The following is a 21,419-nucleotide window of genomic DNA, read 5'->3' on the forward strand; positions in this document are numbered from 1 at the left end:
AAAAGGGTGGTCTTGGATTCAGAAATTTAATCAGTTTCAATAAAGCATTACTAGCAAAGCAATTATGGAGACTCTTAAATGAACCATCCTCTTTAGTAGCTCAGATTTATAAGCACAAATATTATAGCAACTGCCCCTTACTTCAGTCAAAAATTGGATCATCTCCTTCCCATATATGGAGAAGTATTAGGTCCTCACTAGACCTAATAAAGGCAGGTTCTGTGTGGAGTGTAGGGAATTGTGAGAATATTCAAATTTGGCATGACAGGTGGATTCCTAGACCATCTACTTATATGGTACAAACACCTCCAAACATTATAGATTCATGAAGCAAAGTGGCAGATTTGCTTGATATGGGGAATATGGAAAGCAAATTTGATACAGGCAGTTTTTACTCCAGAAGATGCTAAGTTGATCTACAGCTTACCAGTTAGCATCAGGGGTGCTAATGATAAGTTAATATGGGTAAAGTCCTCAAAAGGGATTTTTTCTGTCAAAAGTGCATACTTTGTGGATATTGAGCTTAAGGGGCAGTCTTCTTATGAGGCTACTGGAGATGAGTAGTGGAAGAAACTTTGGCATCTACAGGTTTCTAGTAAGGTGAAGCAATTTGTGTGGAAGGCTTTGAATAACATTTTACCTACAAAAACAAGCTTGGCAAGAAATGATTACTGCAGATGGACTTTGTCTAGTTTGCATTCAAGAGGATGAGACAGTACTGCATGTCCTCTGGACTTGTCCAGTTGCAGTTGATGTATGGGGTGAGTCTGTTAGTCATGTGAGGAAGTGGCATACAGTTTATAGAGATTTTATACTTATATGGAGGGATTTGTTTCAAAGGTTGGAAGCTCAACAGCTAGACCAAATAATTGCAATGATGTATAAATTATGGATCAGAAGGAACAGATGGGTGTTTGATCAAAAATTCCAAGTGGCAGCTACACTCATCAGTCTACATTGGATGATATTGCTGTTTATAAGGAGGTTGCCCAGGTTCAAAAGAAACAAAACACTAGGAATGGAGTCCAGATGCAAACAATTGGAAGAACCTTATGGAAACCAGCTGAGGATCCTTTCTTTAAGCTTAATTTTGATCCTACTTTTGTATCTGATGAAAACTTTATGGGAATTGGTATTGTTCTAAGAGATTGTAGGGGTGATGCAGAGGTGGTATTAGCTGCTCCTAGAAGATATGTTAACTCTATGTTCCAGACAGAATGCTATGCATTGCTTCGGGGCTTGCAGTTGTGCCATGAACTGGGATTTCATCATGTGATTTTTGAAGGAGATGCTAAACATGTGATTGATAGCATACATGGTGACATGGTGCAAACTTAGATTGTTCATGGAATGGTCAAATGGTTGAGGACATTCAATTCATTTTATCAAGACACATGGGATGGAAGTTAGAGTTTACAAAGAGGGATGGCAATAAGGCAACTCATGTTGCTGCACAGTTGGCACAAGGGCTAAGTTCTGAGTCAGTCTGGGTTAAGGGAGGACCTAGTGAGGTTATGTTTGCTATTTTGAGTGATAAAGTTTGTATTGCTCATTGATGATTAATGAATTATGATTATTTAAAAAAAAAAATCACTTGTATCTATTCAAACAAATCACAAAGGATATTAGATTTTAGTTTTTACAAAATTATGAGTCAGCTTTGAACTCTTTATCAACTCCTTCTACGTTCAAGGTTTATTTTTTTTTTACAACTCCTATAAGATAACAGTGATCACATTTCTTTCATCCGTAAGCTCATAAAATTAACCTGTTACACATACTAACCTCAAATCTGTCAAGCCTAACGTAACACGTTAACCATATACCTCAAACAAATAAACCCATAATCTTCTTAAAATTCACCATTTCTTCAAAACAGGCATATGTAAAACCCTAATTTAATACTATGACCCCTAATTGATCCATAACCTTCATTTGGACCCACGTATTCACCTAACCATCAAAACTTCATAATAATTTACGTCCTTAAAATTAATAACCATTAAACATCAAAAATATCATTTCACCAAAATAACTATATCCACATAATTTTCATTCCACAATTCATCTTAATGCCATAAACTCTAAAAGTACATTAACTCAATAAATTAGTCTTATAATATATAGTTCATACAAACTCGTAGTAATCCTTGCAAACTCATCTCCATCAGGTATTTCATGCAAACCTATGACCTTATACACATGATTAGGAAAGTTCTTGTAACTTGGGCCCCGACTGACTTCACAGATGGTCTCATCACATCACATTGAGTCTCATCTCAACATTCAAACACCATTCAAACATAAACATTTTTTCAATTTCAAATTTTCAAATTTTCAACTTTAATTTTTCATCTAATCATTACAAATTTTCTAAACTCTCAAACAAAACACAAAAACAATTCAACTTTTTCAAATCCCAAAATGAAAATTATATTTAAAAATTATATTCTAATAATATTTTAACTTTATAATATTTTTCTCTCCTTTCCCAAAACCCTATAAACCATCTTAACTCAAACCATTTCAATACTATTCACAAATTATTTTATCATTATTCACAAATTTCTTATCTCATCTTATCTAATCTATGTAACTAAACGAGGTCTTATAGGAATTAAAAGTATGTTGCTAAGCAACCCACAGTTCTATATACGTGAAAGCACCTTAAACACAACCCATGAAACAAGATAGTCTTATCTCTATCTTTTAACTCAGGGAGGGGTGTGAGGTGAAGTGGGTCCACGAATATTCTAATTAGGAGGTGGCAAAGGGGTACGGGGTGTGTGCACAACGGCATTGAGTGGTGGCAGTAAGGTGGTGGAAGGGTTGGCTTAGTCTGCTTTACATAGCTGAGTAGTCGCAGAGAGGTGGTGCTAGAAAGGTGGTGGAAGGGTTAGTACAGTCTGCTCTTGCATAATAACTTGGAGAATAGTGATGGTAGAAAGGTGGTAGATGAGCTTGGGGATGTTTAGAAATGATGAATGACCTTGCTAAAAAAAAGGGAATGTTTGAAGTTGACGGAGGAAGAATCTCAGCAAGTAGACCTGGATGATGAGATATCGGAGGAGTTGAAAAATAAGGGGGAATGTAGTCTGGTGGGAAAGGTATGGATGGAAAGAAACATAAGTCAAGGGGTTATTGAAGCAACGATGGCTAAAGTGTGGAGGATAAGTAGGAAGGCTCAGTTTCAAGAGGTGGGCACAAATATGTTTGTAATCACCTTCGCTAACCAAGATGATAAACAGTGGATCCTTGATGGGAGACCATGGTTATTCGACAACCAGATGTTTGTGATATTGCCCTTAGATGAACTCATACCACCACAACAGATGGATTTCAGTAGGGAGAGGTTCTGGGTTTAGTTTCATGACTTACCAATCATATGAATGAATAAGGCAAGAGGAGAAAAATTAGGTGAGACTGTGGGTAGAGTATTGGAAGTAGAGTCACAGGAAGATGGGAGTGGATGAGGTTCATTTCTGAGGATCTTAATAGAAATGGAGCTTGGGAAACCTTTGGCTAGGGAAGGACTATTGCTATTTAAGGGAGAATTTATTGGATTCCTTTGAAATTTGAAAAACTTCCACATTTCTATTTTAAATGTGGTTGTATCATCCATGGAGGAGGATGCATGGGGAAGGAGGAGGAAGAGATTCAGTTTGGTACTTGGATGAGGGCAGGGATGAGAGCTAAATTTAGTCAGAAAGAGGCGGGTAGAAATGTGAGATGGGAACAAAAATCGACAGTAAGAAATGTAGTTGAAGTAGAGGATGAGGAAAAGAATAATAGTGTGAAGGAGAAGGAAGGGAATCAGAAACAAGATGAAACTCAGAGGGAGGAAGAACTTAATGCAGGAAGTGAGGAGGTGATGAGTATAAACCAAGGTTTTCAAGAAGATGAAAAGGGGAATGCAAAAATGGTTAGTACTGAAATATGGAAGGAAACTACAATAGAAAATCAAGAGAAAAAGAGTGAGGAATCAAGGGAGGAGAGGAGTGAAATGGGAGAAAGAATTGATATAAGTGACTGCTTAATGAAGGCAAAATGAAGAACTATGGGGGGTTGGAAGAGAAAAGCAAGGGAAAAAAACAATTCTATGGTTTCTAACAGTGCTTCTTGCTTATCAAAAAGGCTATCTAGACAGGATAGGGAAGGAGAAGTGGTGGAAAGAAGAGGAAAAAAGCAAAAGGTAGTAATAGTGAGATGAAAGTGACACAAATTGTTCTTGTGGAGGCTAGTGGACAGCCCCACCAATCATTATGAAAACACTAAGTTGGAACTGCCGACGGCTTGGCAACCCTCGGACAGTTCATGACCTTTGCCATTTGGTAAAGGAGAATGGGCCAAATGTGATCTTTTTGATGGAAACAAAATTGAGGGGTGAAAAGTGTGATAGCATAAATAGAAGGGTGAGAAGTGAGGGGTGTTTTGTAGTAGATCCAGAAGGAAGGAAAGGGGGTCTTATGCTTCTATGGGACCAATCTGTGGAGTTAGAGATACTGAATTACTCAAACAGACACATTAATGCTTGGGTCACAAATGAGGAAGGGAATGAGAGATGGTTGCTAACTGGTTTTTATGGGCAACCAGAAACCAGTTTAAGGGAAGAAGCATGGAAGTTGTTGGCTTCTCTAAGACTCAATGATGGGGTGGGTTGGTGTGTGGTGGGGGATTTTAACGAAATCTTAACACATGATGAGAAGGTGGGAGGGAAACAAAGGCAAGAGAAGCAAATGAATATGTTCAGAAATGTACTAGAAAGGGGAGGCCTTTTTTATCTGGGTTGGAGGGGAGACAAATTTACTTGGAGTAACAAGCATGATAATGAGACTTTCACTAAGGAAAGGCTTGATAGGGCAGTAGCCAACTTAAGATGGAAGGAGATTTATAAAGAAGGGTGGGTAGAGGTGTTAACAGCAAAATGTTCAGACCATAAACCCCTTTTGCTGAGTATGAACCAGGTACTTTCAATAGCATGGAGGAGGAGGAGGATGTTTAGATATGAGGCTAGATGGTCTCTTGAGGAAGATTGTGAGGAAGTCATAAAAAATGTTTGGACCACGAGGCAAGCAAGGGGAGATTCAGCCAAGTCACTTCAGAAGTTGCTGGAAGACAGCAAAGGAGCCTTTGTTAAATGGAACAAGCATTTAGAGAATGACAAGGGCAAAATATTGAAAGAAAAAACATAATTGTTGAAAAACTTACAGATGAATGAAGGGAGTCGTAATATGGTGGAGATTAAAAAACTTCAAGATGAGATAGGGGTCTGTCTTGAAATGGAGGATTTGAAGTGGAGGCAAAGAGCAAAGCTGGACTGGTATCAACTTGGTGATCGTAATACAAAGTTTTTTCACAGCTGTGCCAACCAAAGGAGGAAAAAGAACTGGATAAGACAGATTTTTTATGAACAAGATAAGATGCAAACAAAGCCTGAAATGATAGATAAGGTTTTTAATGAATATTTTCAGAAGCTGTTCAAATCCACAACCCCAAGTGAAGGGGATATTGAAGCTTGTTTGCAGGCAGTGGCTCCCTGTGTAACAGAAGAAATGAATGACAATTTGTCCAAGCCTTTCTCTAGAGATGAAGTTGAGGAAGCTCTCAAACACATAGCCTCTTTGATGTCACCTGGACTAGATGGCTTTGGGGCTTGCTTTTTTCAAAAGCATTGGCAAATTGTTGGTGATGAGGTGAGCAAATCAGTACTAGCATGGCTTAATGGTAACTCCCTTTCACCATCTATGAATCAAACATACATAGCTCTAATTCCTAAAGTTAAGGAACCTAAGAAGGCCAGTGATTTAGGCCAATTAGCCTTTGTAATGTTGGCTATAAGTTGATGTCAAAAGTGATGGCAAATAGACTTAAAAAATTTCTGAACGAAATAGTTTCACCCAATCAAAGTGCCTTCATTCCTGGAACGCTAATAACAGACAACATAATGGTGGCATATGAGGTTTTGCATACCACGAAAGCAAGGAGAAAAGACAGATTGTGTAATATGGCCATTAAGCTTGATATGTCTAAAGCATACGACTAAATTGAATGGAGTTGTTTTGGAAGGAATGATGGAAAGGATGGGTTTCCACAGGAAATGGATTGACCCTGTCATGAAGTGTGTCTCCACTGTTAGTTATGCTGCTCTTATCAATGGTAAACCAGGTTCTAAGATTCAACCATCAAGAGGACTAAGGCAGGGTGACGTTTTGTCACCCTACCTATTTATTTTGTGTGCTAAGGGTCTCAGTGCTTTATTAAACCAGACTGATACGAAGGGAATCACTAAAGGGGTAACTATGTCAAGGGGTGGAATTCGTGTAAATCATCTGCTTTTTGTAGATGATTGCATACTTTTTGGAAGAGCTAAAACAGAAGAGTGGTTGAGATTACAAGAGATTTTGTTTATCTATGAAAAGGCCTCTGGTCAGTTCTTAAATAAGGAAAAAACATTAGTGCTTTTTAGCTCCAATTCAAGGGGTAAGGATAAAGAGAAGATAATGGAGTTAGGGGGAGCAGTTATGAAAAGTATCTAGGTTTACCCCCTGTAGCTGGAAAATCAAAATACAACACCTTTAGAAGCATAAAAGAAAGAGTGTGGAAGAAGATTAATAATTGGAAAAATGTCTTTCTGTCAGCAGCTGGTAAGGAGGTAATGATTAAGGCAGTCTTACAAGCAATACCAACTTACACTATGATTGTTTTTAAACTCCCAAAAAACCTTTGTAAGGAGTTAAATTCTCTAATGTCCAATTTCTGGTGGGGAAATCAGAAGACAAGCAGCTGTTTGCACTGGTGCAGTTGGGAAAAATTAGGGACTTCTAAGGGTAAAGGAGGGTTGGGTTTCAGAGATATAGAGTCTTTCAACATGGCTCTATTAGCTAAACAAGGGTGGAGATTTTTACATGACTCGAGGAGTCTGGCAGCAAGGGTTTTTAAAGAAAAATATTTCAAAATAGTCCCTTTGACAAAAGCAAAATTGGAACACAGGCCTTCTTACATATGGATGAGTGTTTGGGGAGCTTTAAACTTGTTGAAGGAAGGATTAAGATGGAGAGTAGGGAATGGGAAAAATATTAAAATTTGGGGGCAGAAGTGGTTACCAACTCCTTCCTCTTACTGTGTCCAATCTCCTTGCACAATTTTAGATCAAGAAGCTAAGGTTTCTGAGTTAATTACTGGTGGGGAATGGAATGAGGTTTTGATCAAGAGTATCTTCTGTAAAGAAGAAGCAGAGCAGATATGGAGTTTACCTATTAGTAAAATGGAGGCTGAAGATAAACTAATATGGGGGTATACTAAAAAAGTGTCTTCACTGTCAATAGTGCTTACCATTTGGAAATGAAGAGGAGGGAGACAACAATAGGAGAATGCTCAAATGGAAGGGAAGGGGAGAACAGATGAAAAGCAATATGGAATTTGAATATTCCAAGGAAAGTTAAATTTTTCTTATGGAAAGCTGCCAAAGAGCTGTTAGCAACAAAAAACAGCCTCTACAAGAAGGGTATTATAAAAGATCAAATGTGCCCGATTTGTAAGAATGAAGCAGAAACAGAAGTACATGCCTTATGGTCCTGTCCAGCAGCTGCAGATGTCTGGTCTGATTCATTTTTGGTGATACAGAAATGGAGGACCAATGAACATGATATGCCACGTTTGTTTGATAGGTTGGAGGAAAGGGTCAGTATAGAAGAATTAGAAGAGATCAGTATGGTAATGAGAAGCATTTGGTTGAGAAGAAATGAATTTGTCTTTAAAGACATTTTCAAGAGCCCAAGTCAAGTGTTGATTCAAGCCAAAGAGGAACTGAGAATTTATTACCAGGTTTAGCAGAAACTGAGACAGATCACAGAAGCAAGAGCAATAGGAGGAGAGTCAATGTGGAGTAGACCAAGGGAGAGATTTGTAAAAGCAAACTGGGAAGCAGCTGTTGATAAAGAAGCAAAAAAGGTAGGCCTCAGAGTAGTAATTAGAAATGAAGAAGGTGAAATTATGGCTGTTGTTGGTGAACAAAGATGCCTTGTTTCTAATCTTGCAACAACAGAAGTTTATGCACTAAGGAAAGCTATGGAATTTTGTAGAGATCTTAATTTCAGCAGAGTTGTTTTTTAAGCGGATGCTCAAGTCATCGTGAATGCTGTAAATGAAGAAAAAAAGACTTTTCCAGCTATGGATGTGTCATTGAGGATGCTAAGAAACTGTTAAAGGGTAGGAATCAATGGAGTGTTAAGTTTGTTTATAGAAAAGCTAATGAAGCAGCACATTGTCTAGCTAAAGAAGCCTTATCTTTGTTTTCTGAAATTGTTTGGATAGAAGAGGTTCCAGCTTGTATTGAGAGTATACTGTGTAAGGAAAAACTTTGTAATACGGGTTCAGATCAATGAATGAATACAGAGGTATTCTAAAAAAAAAAACACAACCCATGAAACCATCCCGCGTAAAGCATGTGTACCATATAGACCCTAGACTTAGCTATGAGCCCATTCCAATATATGCTACGATGGAGAGAGAGAGAGAGGGGGGGACCATGACCTACATAAATTATAAATTATACACTATAATTGCTAAATATAAGGTCTAGATAATGCCTGCAAGACCCATTAAGGACCCATATAATTCTATTATTTTATGTAAAGACTCATTAAGGATCCAAGTGATTCCATTATTTTACTATAGAAAAAATTGAAATTCGGATATTATATATAGGTCATGGTCCCCAATCTAAATTCACTCTTAGACTCAATGCTTCTCATCACTGTGAGTTTTTACAAAGAGTGAATATTGTACCTAGAACAGTACTAAATCGCTACGAACTTCTCTCCAATGACTATAGGTACGCTTTCTTTACCAGATTTTTACAATGGTTTGACACGAGATCTTAGCATATTTGGATTCTCCAAATCCAACTAGTGGTATCGAAACCTCTTTATCAATTCATTGTGGAAACCCGCTTTCGTATTTGTAAAATCGGAATTTATGATTTGACAAATATGATTTTGTATTTGTGTTGTTTCTCAGCACTCAAATTATTTTTTGTTTTGGTTTTTGATTGATTGGGGTGATCAAAAGATTTTTTCTTGGTTTGTCGTGGTGGTCGACTATATATTGTTCATTAGTATTCTCCAAAATCGTCGCTTAAGGTGATCAAAACTTTTTTTTTAACTTTTTTTTTTATCTTTAAAAAGAGCCCGTTGGAGGCACTGGGAGGAGGTGGAAATTTCCTCACCAACATCGCCTTATTGAGATACACTAGAATCGGTGTCCGGTTGGCTTAACAATGGTCAAGACAGTGGCCGCATTGCCGCAACGGTTGGTTTTTGCTATAGGAATTCGTGTTATCATATAAGTTAACTGGGTTGCAAGTAGGGGTGTGCAAAATTTCGAAAATTCTGACTCTGTCCGACTTCCGCTCCGACTCCGACTCTGACTTCGTCGGAGTCATCGGAATTCAGAGTAGCTCCGAATATCTATTCGGAGTCAGAGTCGGAGTCGGAGCTCCAAGAAGCTCTGATTCCAACTCCGAAATTTTTTTTACTGTACACTTGCGCTCGAGCGAGGTGTCGAGAGCAAGTCGAGCACACGTTGTATTGAACATTGGCTCGATCGACATGTCGAGCGGAAGTCGAGCGAACCTCTTCCAGAGAGGTTCGCTCGAGCGACATGTCGAGCGGAAGTCGAGCGAACCTCTTCCAGAGAGGTTCGCTCGAGCGACATGTCGAGCGGAAGTCGAGCGAACCTCTCTGAAAGAGTTCCGCTCGAGCGCCACGTCGAGCGCACTTCGAGCTCCGATCTTATGTCGGAGCTCCTATAGGAGGTCAGAGCTCTGATAGGAGGTCGGAGCTCCGACCTCTGATCGGAGTCGGACTCCGACTCCAATTCGGAGTCGGAGTCGGAGCTCCAATTTGGCTCCGACTCTTGTCGGAGTCGGAGGTCGGAAACGAGCACTCCAACTCCGTCGGAGTTGGAGCCCAGCCCTAGTTGCAAGTCTAAAATTTAGATAGGGTTTCTTTGTTTAATTTTAAGGTGAATCGGGTTATTTGATACAAGCTTGTAGCATTGATTTGGCCCAATTTTTAGGTCTAGCCTTTTTAGCCCATTTGGCTTTAATCTTCTTGGGTTGGATCAAACCTTATACCCATACCCAACACATGGGTTGACTTGTTTGACCGACCCATTTGATATTTGGGTCGGTCAATCAACTGGACTGGCCGCTCGGTTTGACCCGGACCTGACAAATTAAAATAATAATATTTTTTATTTTAATAATATTTTTTAAAAAATTAGTAAAAACTTTTTTTTTCTCTCTATTATAGAGACTTTTATTTTTTTTGAAACAAACAATATAACATTGGTCAAGAAACATGATTATAAATACAACTAGCTATAGAGTCAATGTCTAGGAACTCAAATGTGAGAGTCACAACTTCCTTTGCAAGTCTGTGTGCAACCCCAATTGCATCCCGTTTAACATGCCTTATTCTCCAATCTGAGTTATCAATATTCTCACGTATTACTGAAATCAAGAATCTAAATGCACCATCAGTTTCCTTCTTGTCTAAAATGGCTTCAACAAATTTGGATGTCTCCCCTTCAAAAAGAACATACTGCAGATTAAGATCCTTACATAAAGTAGTTGCTTCTAATAAGCCCCTTGCTTCAACTATAGATGGTTCCACACAATAACTTAGAGGTTTCATCATGCTTGCTAGAACATGTCCTTCATCATCCCTAATAACAACACTAATACCAATCTTTTGATTATCAACATTGATGGCTACATCCCAATTTGCTTTAACCCAATTTGTTTGAGGGGCTTCCCAATGTGGAGGCTAAGATTGCGTTATTACATGTTGAGTCCTTGTAGTCTACATAGCTGCCATATAATTGGAACATTCATGTATATGATTACTACATAGAACAATAGGATCTTGGAAAGAACCTTCAAAAATCATTTTATTTCTTCTCATCCAAATTGATCTAGTAGTGATATTAAATAAAACCAAATCCTGTGACAAGTAGTCTCTCCATCATCTGAGCAAAAATTTATCAAAAACAAGATCAATGATAGAAGCTTTCTGAAAAGCCTTTGATCCAAATAACCACACATCTTGTGCTGAAGGGCAAGACCAAAGGATATGGAAAGGAGATTCATCCTCTTGTAAACATATGGGACAAACAAATTCAGCAACCACATTCCTCTTACATAAGTTAATTTAGTGGGAGGAGAATCAACACAAGCACACCACATGAAAACTTTACCTACATTTGTTGTTTTCAAAGACTAGATTTTCTTCCATAGATAATGAGACACAATCTGTTGTGATGATTCCCCTCTACTGCTCCGAGATAGCTCCATACACAGGTGGAAAGTAGTTTTTACAGAGAACATCCCATTTGAATTTCTACACCACACTAGTTTATTTGAAACCACTTGGCCAATCACAGGAATCTGCATAATCTGAGCTATATTAGACTGATTAAAAATAGTTTGAATTAGATCCATATTCCACCAACCAACCCTTGTGTCAATCAATTCTGTAACTAGAGCATTTTCAGACAATATAGTCACTGGAGATTGAATTCGATTTGTTCTAGTCTGTGTCAACCACTTGTCCTTCCAAATGTGAACTTGCTGACCATCACCAATTCTCCATACCATTCCTTCATTCAATAGATGTATACCATGCCAAATAGTTCTCCAAATGTATGGCCTTGGTACCAATGTAGCAGCAATGGGGATGAGTGTGGGAAATATTTTGCTTTGAAAATTCTACTTACAAAGGAGTTTTGAGAATTTAACCTTAGCCAAGGGTGGAGAATTAAAGCACTATAGATCTCTAAAACCCATTCCACCATATAGCTTCCCCATACACGAAGATCTCCAATTTTTCCAATGTATTCTAGTATCACTTTTTTGATTGTCCTACCAAAAATTTGAGATCAGAGAGTTCAACTTCATACATAAACACTTAGGCAATAGAAACATACTCATACATTAGGTAGAAATTGCTTGCAAAATTGCTTTTATGAGGATTTCCTTCCTAGCTATAGAAAGAAATTGTGGTTTCTAGTTAATCAATCTACTCCTCACTCTGTCAACTAGTCCATTGAATGTAGCTGCTTTTGATCGACCAACCAAAGAAGGGAGTCCCAAGTACTTAACCATATTTGAAGAAGCCCTCAAACCTGCAATCTCCATTAAATACTCTTTAGTGGAAAAGCAAGTGATTTTACTAAAGAAAGTGGATGTTTTATTCCTATTGAGATATTGTCCTAATGCAAATTCATAGAGAGCCCAAATTCTATTTAGTCTCATCCATTCGTGCACATTTGCTTTACAAAATAAGAGACAACTATCAGCAAAAAAGAAGTGACTCATTCTCACCACCCCTCGAGCTACAGGCACACTAGACAATAGACCTTGTTGAGTAGGAGCAGTTAATTGAGAACTCAAATCCTCAACACAAAGGATGAATAAGTATGGTGACAATGGGCAGCCTTGTCTTAATCCTCTTTGTGGAGTAAACTTTTCAAAATGAAAACTATTTACCATAATTGAAAAGGAAGAGGAAGTAATACAATGTAGAACCAAATCAACCCACTTATCTGCAAACCCTAATTTAGACAACACTGATGCCAAAAAATCTCATTCAACCTGATCATATGGCTTGCTCATATCCAATTTTGAGGCCATATACCCTTGTCTCCCATGAAGTTGTGTATGCATATTGTGGAGGGTTTCATATGCAGCCATGATATTATCAGTAATTAGGTGCACAGGAACAAAAGCACACTGGTTTTAGGAAATAATAGTAGGTAAAACCAGTTTCAACCTATTTGCAAGCATCTTTGAAATAGCTTTGTAGACCACATTATACAGACTTATGGGTCGATACTTAGTAACATACTTTGGGTTTCCACCCTTAGGGATCAACACAATATAAGTGTAGTTGATGTTAGCAATATTTTCCTCTCCATTTAGAAATGATAGCACTGCATTACTTACCTCATCACCAACAATGGACCAATGAGTCTAATAAAAGTAAGCCCTTTAGCCATCAAGACCAGGTGCTTTTAAAGGGCCCATCTTAAAAATAGCTTCTTCAACTTCTTCCCTTGTAAATGGTTTTAACATATCACAATTCATTTCAAGAGTAACTTTCTCTGTGAGAGCAGAAAGGCATGTCTCAATGTTAGTTGGAGAGGAAGAAGTAAATAACCTTTGCTAATATTTAGTGAAAGCACTGCCAGTTCCTTTGGGATGATTAAACACATTTCCTTGTTCATCCATTACTTGCAAGATCTTGCTTCTTTTTCTTCTCTTATTTGCACAATGATCGTAATATTTGGTGTTGTGATCCCCTTGTTGCAGCCAGTGGACTTTTGCTCTTTGTTTCCGCTTCAAGTCCATTCTCTCAAGATGATTGTTGATCTCCATTTGAAGACCAGTGTACTCCTCAATAGAAACTGTGATAAGTGTTGAAAAGTGTCATTTTCCCTTTAATACTATTGATTTCATTTCTATATATTTTTATTTATTTTCTTGGATTTGAAGGAATGAGAAGATTTAGTGCAAAATGAAAGGATTATGGTACAAAAGAAGATACTACAGATCCAGATCGATGAGAGACAGCCAAATCTAAAGAGAGTCGATAAGATTTGGGGAGGAGCCTTGTCTCGTGGGAAGCAAAGAGATTTTTCTCACCCAAAGGAGAGAAGACTTACCTCTCGGTAGGCGAGGAAACTCACGACCAAAAGGCACGGCCAAAAGACTCGAAGATTTGGCGACAAGACTCTAGGTAGTTAGGTTAGGCGACTAGTCTAAACGATCAACTTAAAAGACCAACCAAAACGACATCATGGGCAATAACTAGAAAATGCGAGATGAGTCTTTCATCCCTGTCGGGAGTCTTTCCAATCGGTAGGCGAGAAGAGGGTCGTGTGGTCTTTGTGACCTCCACTCCTGTTCATTTGTGGCCTTCATGCCAGTTATATTCAGCGCACATGACATCTACTAAGTGGGATAATTCATCTCGACCGAGATCAATTTGCTGCTGACCACCAAATCTGAGTTCCGCAATCAATCTGTTGGCGATCAAATCCTTCCGAGTTCTGCAATTCAAGCCACATATCACTAAATCTTCCATTTTAGATAATCTCATTATTCTTGAGATAATTTCTTTTATGTTAACATTTATCTTTAAAAACTATTTTACAGATCTTTAGGCTAGATTGTAGTCGTAATTATCTTGTTTCCAGATTTGAATCACGACTTGTGGGATGAATAGAGTGGACTTCTGAATCAGAGTCGAGAGTTTTTATGTTTTAGAGTATGAGTCTAGGTTTAGAGTTCCAGAATTTATTCTTCAAGTGTTATTTCGAGAAGACGGAACTGGAGGGCAGAGGTGAGAGCCACATACTTCATCAACCGGCTTCAATGAAGAATACCAGTTTTATTATTTTTCTTTCCAATTCCATTATGAACTAATTCTATTTTCTAGCACTTTGATGTAGCCTAAAATTGAACACACAGTTTATATTTCAACTTATTTTATTTTTAATATTTCCATGATTGAGTATTTATTCCTTGTTCTTAATGCTTACAATTTACTAGCAAACTATTATTCAATCTTTTGGATTGCAACGAGACTGAGAGGTGATTTGTGATTAAAGCTCTAGGATTAAACACCATTAGTTGAGCGAAAGCAGATATGCTTTACTGCGACTAGTGTTATTTTCAAGAAAAATCCAAAGAACTTAATAAGTCTCCAATTAGTTAAATTCACATAGAGGTATGGAGTTATTAATTTGAGATGTTTTTGGTATTGTTTAAAAGAAAATATTGAATAGTTAAGAGATTTTTATCATCAACTTGAGATAATTGAGATTTCTATAAAAAGAAAAATTAAATTGTGTAGGATTTACTAGGTAAAGTCAAATGCTCTAAATCTATTCTTATTATTTTTAAAATCTTAATTTTAATATTCTTTTCTTCAGTTTAATTTAGATAAACCATTCTTCAAATCCCAGTTTTCCAAATAGTAATTAATTTAGTCAATTTCAATATTCAATAGCATAATTGTTCCATGTGGGTTCAATAACTATTTTCTTTAAAACACTTTACTACTTGTTATGATTCTGTGCACTTGCACATATATTTTTTTGCGAACAACCTACATCCAGGTTCTTTTGCAGAATCTCTAGTCTCTTAACTTTGATTTGTCACCAATCATCATTGACAAGATCTTTGCATCTGCTCCATTTCTTCAAATCCAACATACAACATTTAAACTTTTTAGTTAAATAGTTAAAACCCCCACCTGATGGATAAGTTTGATCCCATACCTTCGTAATCACATCTTCACAATCAGCATAGGTTGACCAATTTGCCTTAAAACGAGATAATCCAGTAACAATTTGTATATGTTGTATACTAGAGATTTAGTAGTGGCCAATTTTGAAAAGTGATCGGATGAAGAAGAGGGCAACACCTAGACATCCCCATCGCCAAATGCATCACACCAGTTTTTATTTGCAACTATTCTATTTAGCCTTTCCTTGGTGAAGGTACCATCACTCCTATTATTTGACCATGTATAATTCCTCGTCGAGAAACCCAAATCACATATCTGACATGTCTGATACCACCAACCTTCTCTTTGTGAAAAAGTAATTCGTTAAAATCACCTAAACACAACCACTGCTCAGGGTTTAAACTAGCCAAATGCTTCAAAATATATCAGCCTTCATGTCTTCTAGCCACTACAGGATGCCCATAGAAATATGTTAGCATCCAATTTGAATTACCAACCTTATATGTAATCCAAGAGTTAATGTGCCTTTGAGAATAATAATGAATGGCCAGTTGAACATCTTCTTTCCATAACAGAGTCAATCCACCACCTCTACCAATACTATCAACGTTAAAGCAGTATTGAAAACCCAATAACCCTTTCAATTTGTCCAATCTACTTTTATGCAACTTTGTTTCCATCAAAAATATAATACTAGGCTTTTTGTCTTTAACCATATGTTAAGGTCATCAATTGTCCGAGGGTTGCCAAGACCTCGGGAATTCCAACTTAAAAGTCTCATGACTTCCGGCGGGACTAAGACTCAGCCTCTGCTGATAAATTCAGAATTGGAACCAGAGAACAAACCCTTCTTTATGGTTTTGAATTTCCATCACAAATCATAGAAGCACCCACAGATAGTTTCATCTTTCTTTTCTCAACCGACATTTTGGATGTAGTAGTAGAACACCCTATATTACCCCTTAACTTCCTTTTCCACTTCAGTAAAGAATATGTAGAAGTATGATCATATTCAATCATTCTTGCCTTCATCTCCATTTGACAATTACCAGGCTGGAAAATGGGAAGATCCATTGGACCATTTTCCATTGTAGAAGACTTTCCTTTTAGATTCTCATGAGAGAAATCAACATCACTTTCATGAGATTCCATTATTGGAATAACAACACCTTGTCTGTTAGGATAATTAACATCAACCACTTGGTTGTATACATAAGTATTCTCACTAACCATTTTAGTAACATTCAGTTATTTGTCCAACTCTGTTTTAGAAGATCCTATCGAGTGAATACCCCACAAATTTACCAATCCCAGCACGTTGGACGCAACTAGACGCCCTCAACCAAGAGCCATATTGTTGAAACGACTATAATACTTCAGACTTTGAAACTCCCTTACTTGGACAAACCACCCCAGCATGTTTAATTCTTCCACATCGGAAACAGAACTTGGGCAATTGCTCATACTTAAAAGCGACAAAGATTGTTTTCCCATCCAACAATAGCATCTTCCCCCTTACTAAAGGTTGATGTAAATCCAGTTCAACAAGAACACACATAAATTTGCCCCATCCATGACCCTTAGAGTTAGATTCCCCATGCAACATTTTGCCTATGGACTTACCCAGTTTATTCCCAATATCAGAATTCATACATCCAAAAGGCAGATTGTGCAATTGTACCCAAATATAGGTATGAGAAAACATGCTATCTTTGGAAGGAGTAATCCCATCAAACCACTTCAAATATATCAGATATTGATCAAATAACCACGGTTGGCCATCCCAAATACGAGATAATTCACCCTCAGACACAAATTCAACAATGAAAGGATTCATACCCACTTCCACAATGTTAATAGTAGCCCTAGTTTTCCAAACCTTTAATAGGGCATTTTTGAAAGCTTCAGAGTTGATACGTTTCTCAGCCATTATCTTCCCAATTAAACAACATTTTTCAAGTTCAAGTATAGACTGCATGTCATCCCCCATAATAAAAAGTTCAATTTTCTTCTAACTCTGTGAGGCATAGTTTATCCCACAACTGAGTGATTTCTTCCACCATCATCCCAGAACACACCAACCTATATAAATAAGGATTACAGACCAAAAAAAAAAAAAAAAGATCTTGCCCATAGCAAACTAGATCTTCCACCAAATTGTGAATGAAAACAACTTCATTCTCATTCAATCATGAGAAGAAGACCCTTCACGAAAATAAATGTCCCCTTGATTGCCAGATTATTTCATAATTGTTGTTTTCCCAAAACTTGAGGAGTACCTAAACTTTGTTTAATTCTATATTGATCTGTTATTCTATGTTGACTTATTTATATACATAATTATTTTGTTTGCTAATGCAGTGATAGGTTGTCTAAGTGGCCTCTATCATTGAGATTTTCTCTTTGGCTTAAAAAAGGTAAAAACTTAATGAATTGCATCCAGTTACATATATATCCATGCGAATAAAATATGGCCCAAAGAAAGGTTCTTATATGACTAGGCCGTAGATGGTATATGATAGTTAAATGTAAATTGTATAATTTTTTTATCTACCTATGCATTCAATAGTCAGCCAAAACGAAGGCTATTGTTTGGCCAAGTCCCCGATTTTATATTATTTACACTAACTAGCCTTATTGGGAGAATGTCACTTGCATGTTGTAATTACATTCCAAAAACTTGATTGCAATGATATAACCAACTTTTATAAAATCATAGAATTTTCTTTTATATTATGCTAGTTTTTCTTATTGATTTTGTTGTTCAATTAGACTAAAACTTGCACGATGATAATTACGGTTTGATTATCAGTCAATACTTGAAAATGGATGGGATATTTATTTATTGAGAGTTTCTTATGTTTTTTTTAATACTGAATGCATATTCGATATCTGTCAATTTGAATAACATTCTAGTTCTTAATGTATCCAATTTTGCAAAATGGAAAAAGTAGGTTACTATTGTTCTTGGGTGTATGGATATGGACTATGCGCTTTGGATTGATGAGCTTCCCAAGCTTATTGATCAAAGGACAACTTATGCTCTAATCACATGAGTCGTAGACAATGAAACATTCTATTCTTGATCCTATTCGAGGTACAATGTCAATAAGTATCTAAGCTAAATAGCAGACCAATTTTTTGCATCGAAAAAGGTAAAGGCTAATACACTTATTAACAAACTTGTCACAATTTGGTATAATGGCAAAGGGAATATAAGAGAACACATTCTGGAAATGTCAAATCTTGGTATTAGATTGAGGGCACTAAAGTCAAAGCTTTTAGAAGAAATTCTTGTGCATCTTGTTTTGATTTATCTTCCTGCACAATTTGGTCATTTAAGATTAATTATTATACTCAAAAGGAAAAATTGTCTCTCAATAAGCTCGTTGCTCAGTGTGTGCAAGAGGAAGAGGGATTGAAACAAGAAAAGATAAAAAGCGCTCACTTGGCAACTTTTCCTTGTGGAAATATGGGCACCAAAAAAAGAAAGAGAAATAATAAAACTAAGATAACTGTGAATGTTGGGACTTCATAGGCAATTGTGCAACAGAAACAATATAAAATTTCCACCTATTACTTTTGCAAGAAGGTTGGTAATGTCAAGAAAGATTGTCTCAAGTAACAGAAACAGCTTGCTAAGAAAGAGGATTTTTCTATTTTTGTTTACATTGAAATTAATTTGGCTATTGTACCCATCTAACACTTGATGGATATGTTCGGCAGATACCATTCACATAAGTGTTACTATATGGGGTTACTTAAAGTGCTGAAAATCTAGAGATGCTGAAAAACTCATTTACTTGGGTGATGACAAAAAAGTTAGTGTGGAGGTAATTGAAGTCTATAGATTAATGCTGAGAGATCGAATCCCCTCTCTCTCTAGAGTATTTCTACCCTGTCTAGTAAATCCACTCCACAACGGAGTACTTCCTTTCATGCTAAGCAAAGAATCAAAACACAAATTAGCCTCACTGAAGCACATGATTCTCTAATCTCTCAAACAAAAGCTTTCTCTTGGAAGGATCTCAAGCTTGCACCTACAGTGGAAAACGTAAAGAAACTTTTAGAGCTAGCAATGGTAAGTCGTCCAATAGCTACAAGTCTATTGAACAAGCTTGTCATTCATACATAAATTTCTCTTAAAAGCTGCTTAGAACTAGCTTCATACATAAATTTCTAATTGAAGATCTAAAAGCTAACCTTTTTCCCATTCACCTTTCAATCCCCACAAGGCAAACAACATATCCTCAACCAAGCTTCATGAAATTTTAAAGGACACTTGCTAATTCCTAAACCATGGCCCCCAGGATCCACAATGCAAGAGATTCGTTTGAACCACCAAGCCTTCTACATTAGATTCACGGCCCCCCTTTAGACCACATGACAATAGAGAATGCTACTCAGATTAGATACATTGAGGAATCTAATTGAAGTGGAAAAAGACTCTACCTTCGAAATCACATGCAGGAAATACATTAGGATCAAACTGGACATAGATATTACAAACCCCTTGCACCAAGGGCTTAATCTGTAAGAATAGCGAAAAGAATAAGAAAGCAAGATTGAGAACAGAGAATTGAAAGGAATGCATGAAAACTTCTGATTCATTTTCCTGCATTTTTGTTTACACAGTACCATTGCTTTATACTAAAATGGACAGACACTACTAACAGACTAAGGAATATTCGTACTACCTCTATTCTGTACACCACAAATAACTACCTCTAAATTTACATAAAGATACATTACAGCTCATCTATGAGAGGGGCTATTTAGTAATTTGACTGAAGGATTGTTACAAGAGGCAGGTTCACTCGATGGAGAATGTGACTGCATATCAGGATCTTTGATGCTGTCATGAGCAGCTGCATCCACGTGATCTGGACTAATGGAAGGACTGATGCCATGCTGCTCTAATACCCCCCACAAGATGGAGAATAGATGTTTTCTATTCCCATCTTGGAGAGGTGTGAGTAGAGAACATGAGAAGGTAAAGACTTAGTGAAAATATCTGCAAGCTGTGAAGTTGTGTGAACATGGGCAGTCTTGATGCTTCCTTCTTGAATTTGGTCTCGAACAAGATGACAATCCACTTCAATATGTTTTGTCCTCTCATGAAAAACTGGATTGGCTGCTATATGTAAAGCAGCTTGGTTGTCACAAAAGAGTTCAGCAGCTTGTGGGTGAGAGATGGAAAGGTCCTTGAACAACTGTCTTAGCCAAGTGAATTCAGTAGAAATGGATGCCATTGCACGATATTCTGCTTCAGCAGATGACCTGGAGACAACTGTTTGTTTCTTGGATCTCCAAGAAATGAGAGAATGACCCAAAAAAATGCAAAATCCAGTGATGGACTTTCGGGTGTCTGGGCAAGAAGCCCAATCTGAATCACAATAACCTTTAAGATGAATGGAAGATGTAGAGGAAAGTAGAATGCCTTGGCCAGGTGCATTTTTTAGGTATCTTAATACCTTGTGAGCTGCAGCAAGGTGGGAGGATGAGGGGTGGTCCATAAACTGGCTTAAGACTTGAATGGGGTAACTGAGATCAGGTCTTGTTAAGGTTAGATAAAGTAACCTTCCAATAAGTTGTCTGTATGGAGTAGGATCAGGTAAAGGTGTTCCAGAAGATTTGCTTAACTTGTGGTTTTGATCCATGGGAAGCTTTAAGGGTTTGCAAGCCAAGAGGCCTGAATCAGCAAGGATATCTAGAGTATATTTCCTTTGACAGAGGTGAATTCCTTTGGGGGATCTAGCAACCTCAATGCCAAGGAAATATCTTAATGTGCCAAGGTCTTTAATTCTGAAGTGTGTGTTCAAGAAGGTCTTGAGTATTGAAATTGAATCAAGAGAACTGCTAGCAACCACTATGTCATCGACATAGACAAGTAATGCAGTAAAACTGGTAGCAGTAATGAGGGTAAAAAGGCTGTAATCAGCCTTGGATTGAGTGAAACCAAATTGAACCAAGGAAGTGGAGAATTTATCATACCATTGTCGTGAGGCCTGTTTAAGCCCATAGAGACTTTTGTGTAGCTTGCAGACCTGGCCAGGTTGTCCTTTGGTGTATCCAAGTGGCCTTTGCATGTATATTTCTTCATTT

At 37.4% G+C, this 21,419-nt stretch overlaps 3 protein-coding genes across 3 annotated transcripts; 2 read left to right on the top strand and 1 right to left on the bottom strand.

Moving 5' to 3' along the window:
- The first annotated feature begins 664 nt into the window (after positions 1-664).
- On the top strand, positions 665-1,338 carry LOC121253427. The gene is made up of 2 exons (XM_041153437.1): positions 665-840; positions 939-1,338. The coding sequence occupies exons 1-2, from the start codon at positions 665-667 to the stop codon at positions 1,336-1,338; spliced, it is 576 nt and encodes a 191-aa protein (XP_041009371.1).
- Positions 1,339-4,262: 2,924 nt separating this feature from the next.
- On the top strand, positions 4,263-5,192 carry LOC121253428. The gene has a single exon (XM_041153438.1). It carries the CDS (start codon positions 4,263-4,265, stop codon positions 5,190-5,192), a length of 930 nt encoding a protein of 309 aa, XP_041009372.1.
- Positions 5,193-16,680: 11,488 nt separating this feature from the next.
- Positions 16,681-17,244, bottom strand: LOC121253429. Its single transcript, XM_041153440.1, has one exon. The coding sequence runs from the start codon at positions 17,242-17,244 to the stop codon at positions 16,681-16,683; it is 564 nt and encodes a 187-aa protein (XP_041009374.1).
- Positions 17,245-21,419: the final 4,175 nt, after the last annotated feature.

This window comes from Juglans microcarpa x Juglans regia, chromosome 2S (genome assembly GCF_004785595.1).
Source record: "Juglans microcarpa x Juglans regia isolate MS1-56 chromosome 2S, Jm3101_v1.0, whole genome shotgun sequence".
Lineage (NCBI taxonomy): Eukaryota > Viridiplantae > Streptophyta > Magnoliopsida > Fagales > Juglandaceae > Juglans > Juglans microcarpa x Juglans regia.

Coding starts and splice junctions, on each gene's coding strand:
- LOC121253428 (XM_041153438.1), top strand. CDS start 4,263: ATGAAAACACTAAGTTGGAACTGCCGACGGCTTGGCAACCCTCGGACA.
- LOC121253429 (XM_041153440.1), bottom strand. CDS start 17,244: ATGGCTGAGAAACGTATCAACTCTGAAGCTTTCAAAAATGCCCTATTA.
- LOC121253427 (XM_041153437.1), top strand. CDS start 665: ATGATTACTGCAGATGGACTTTGTCTAGTTTGCATTCAAGAGGATGAG. Junction 841..938: donor TGGAGGGATTTGTTTCAAAG/GTTGGAAGCTCA, acceptor TCCAAGTGGCAG/CTACACTCATCAGTCTACAT.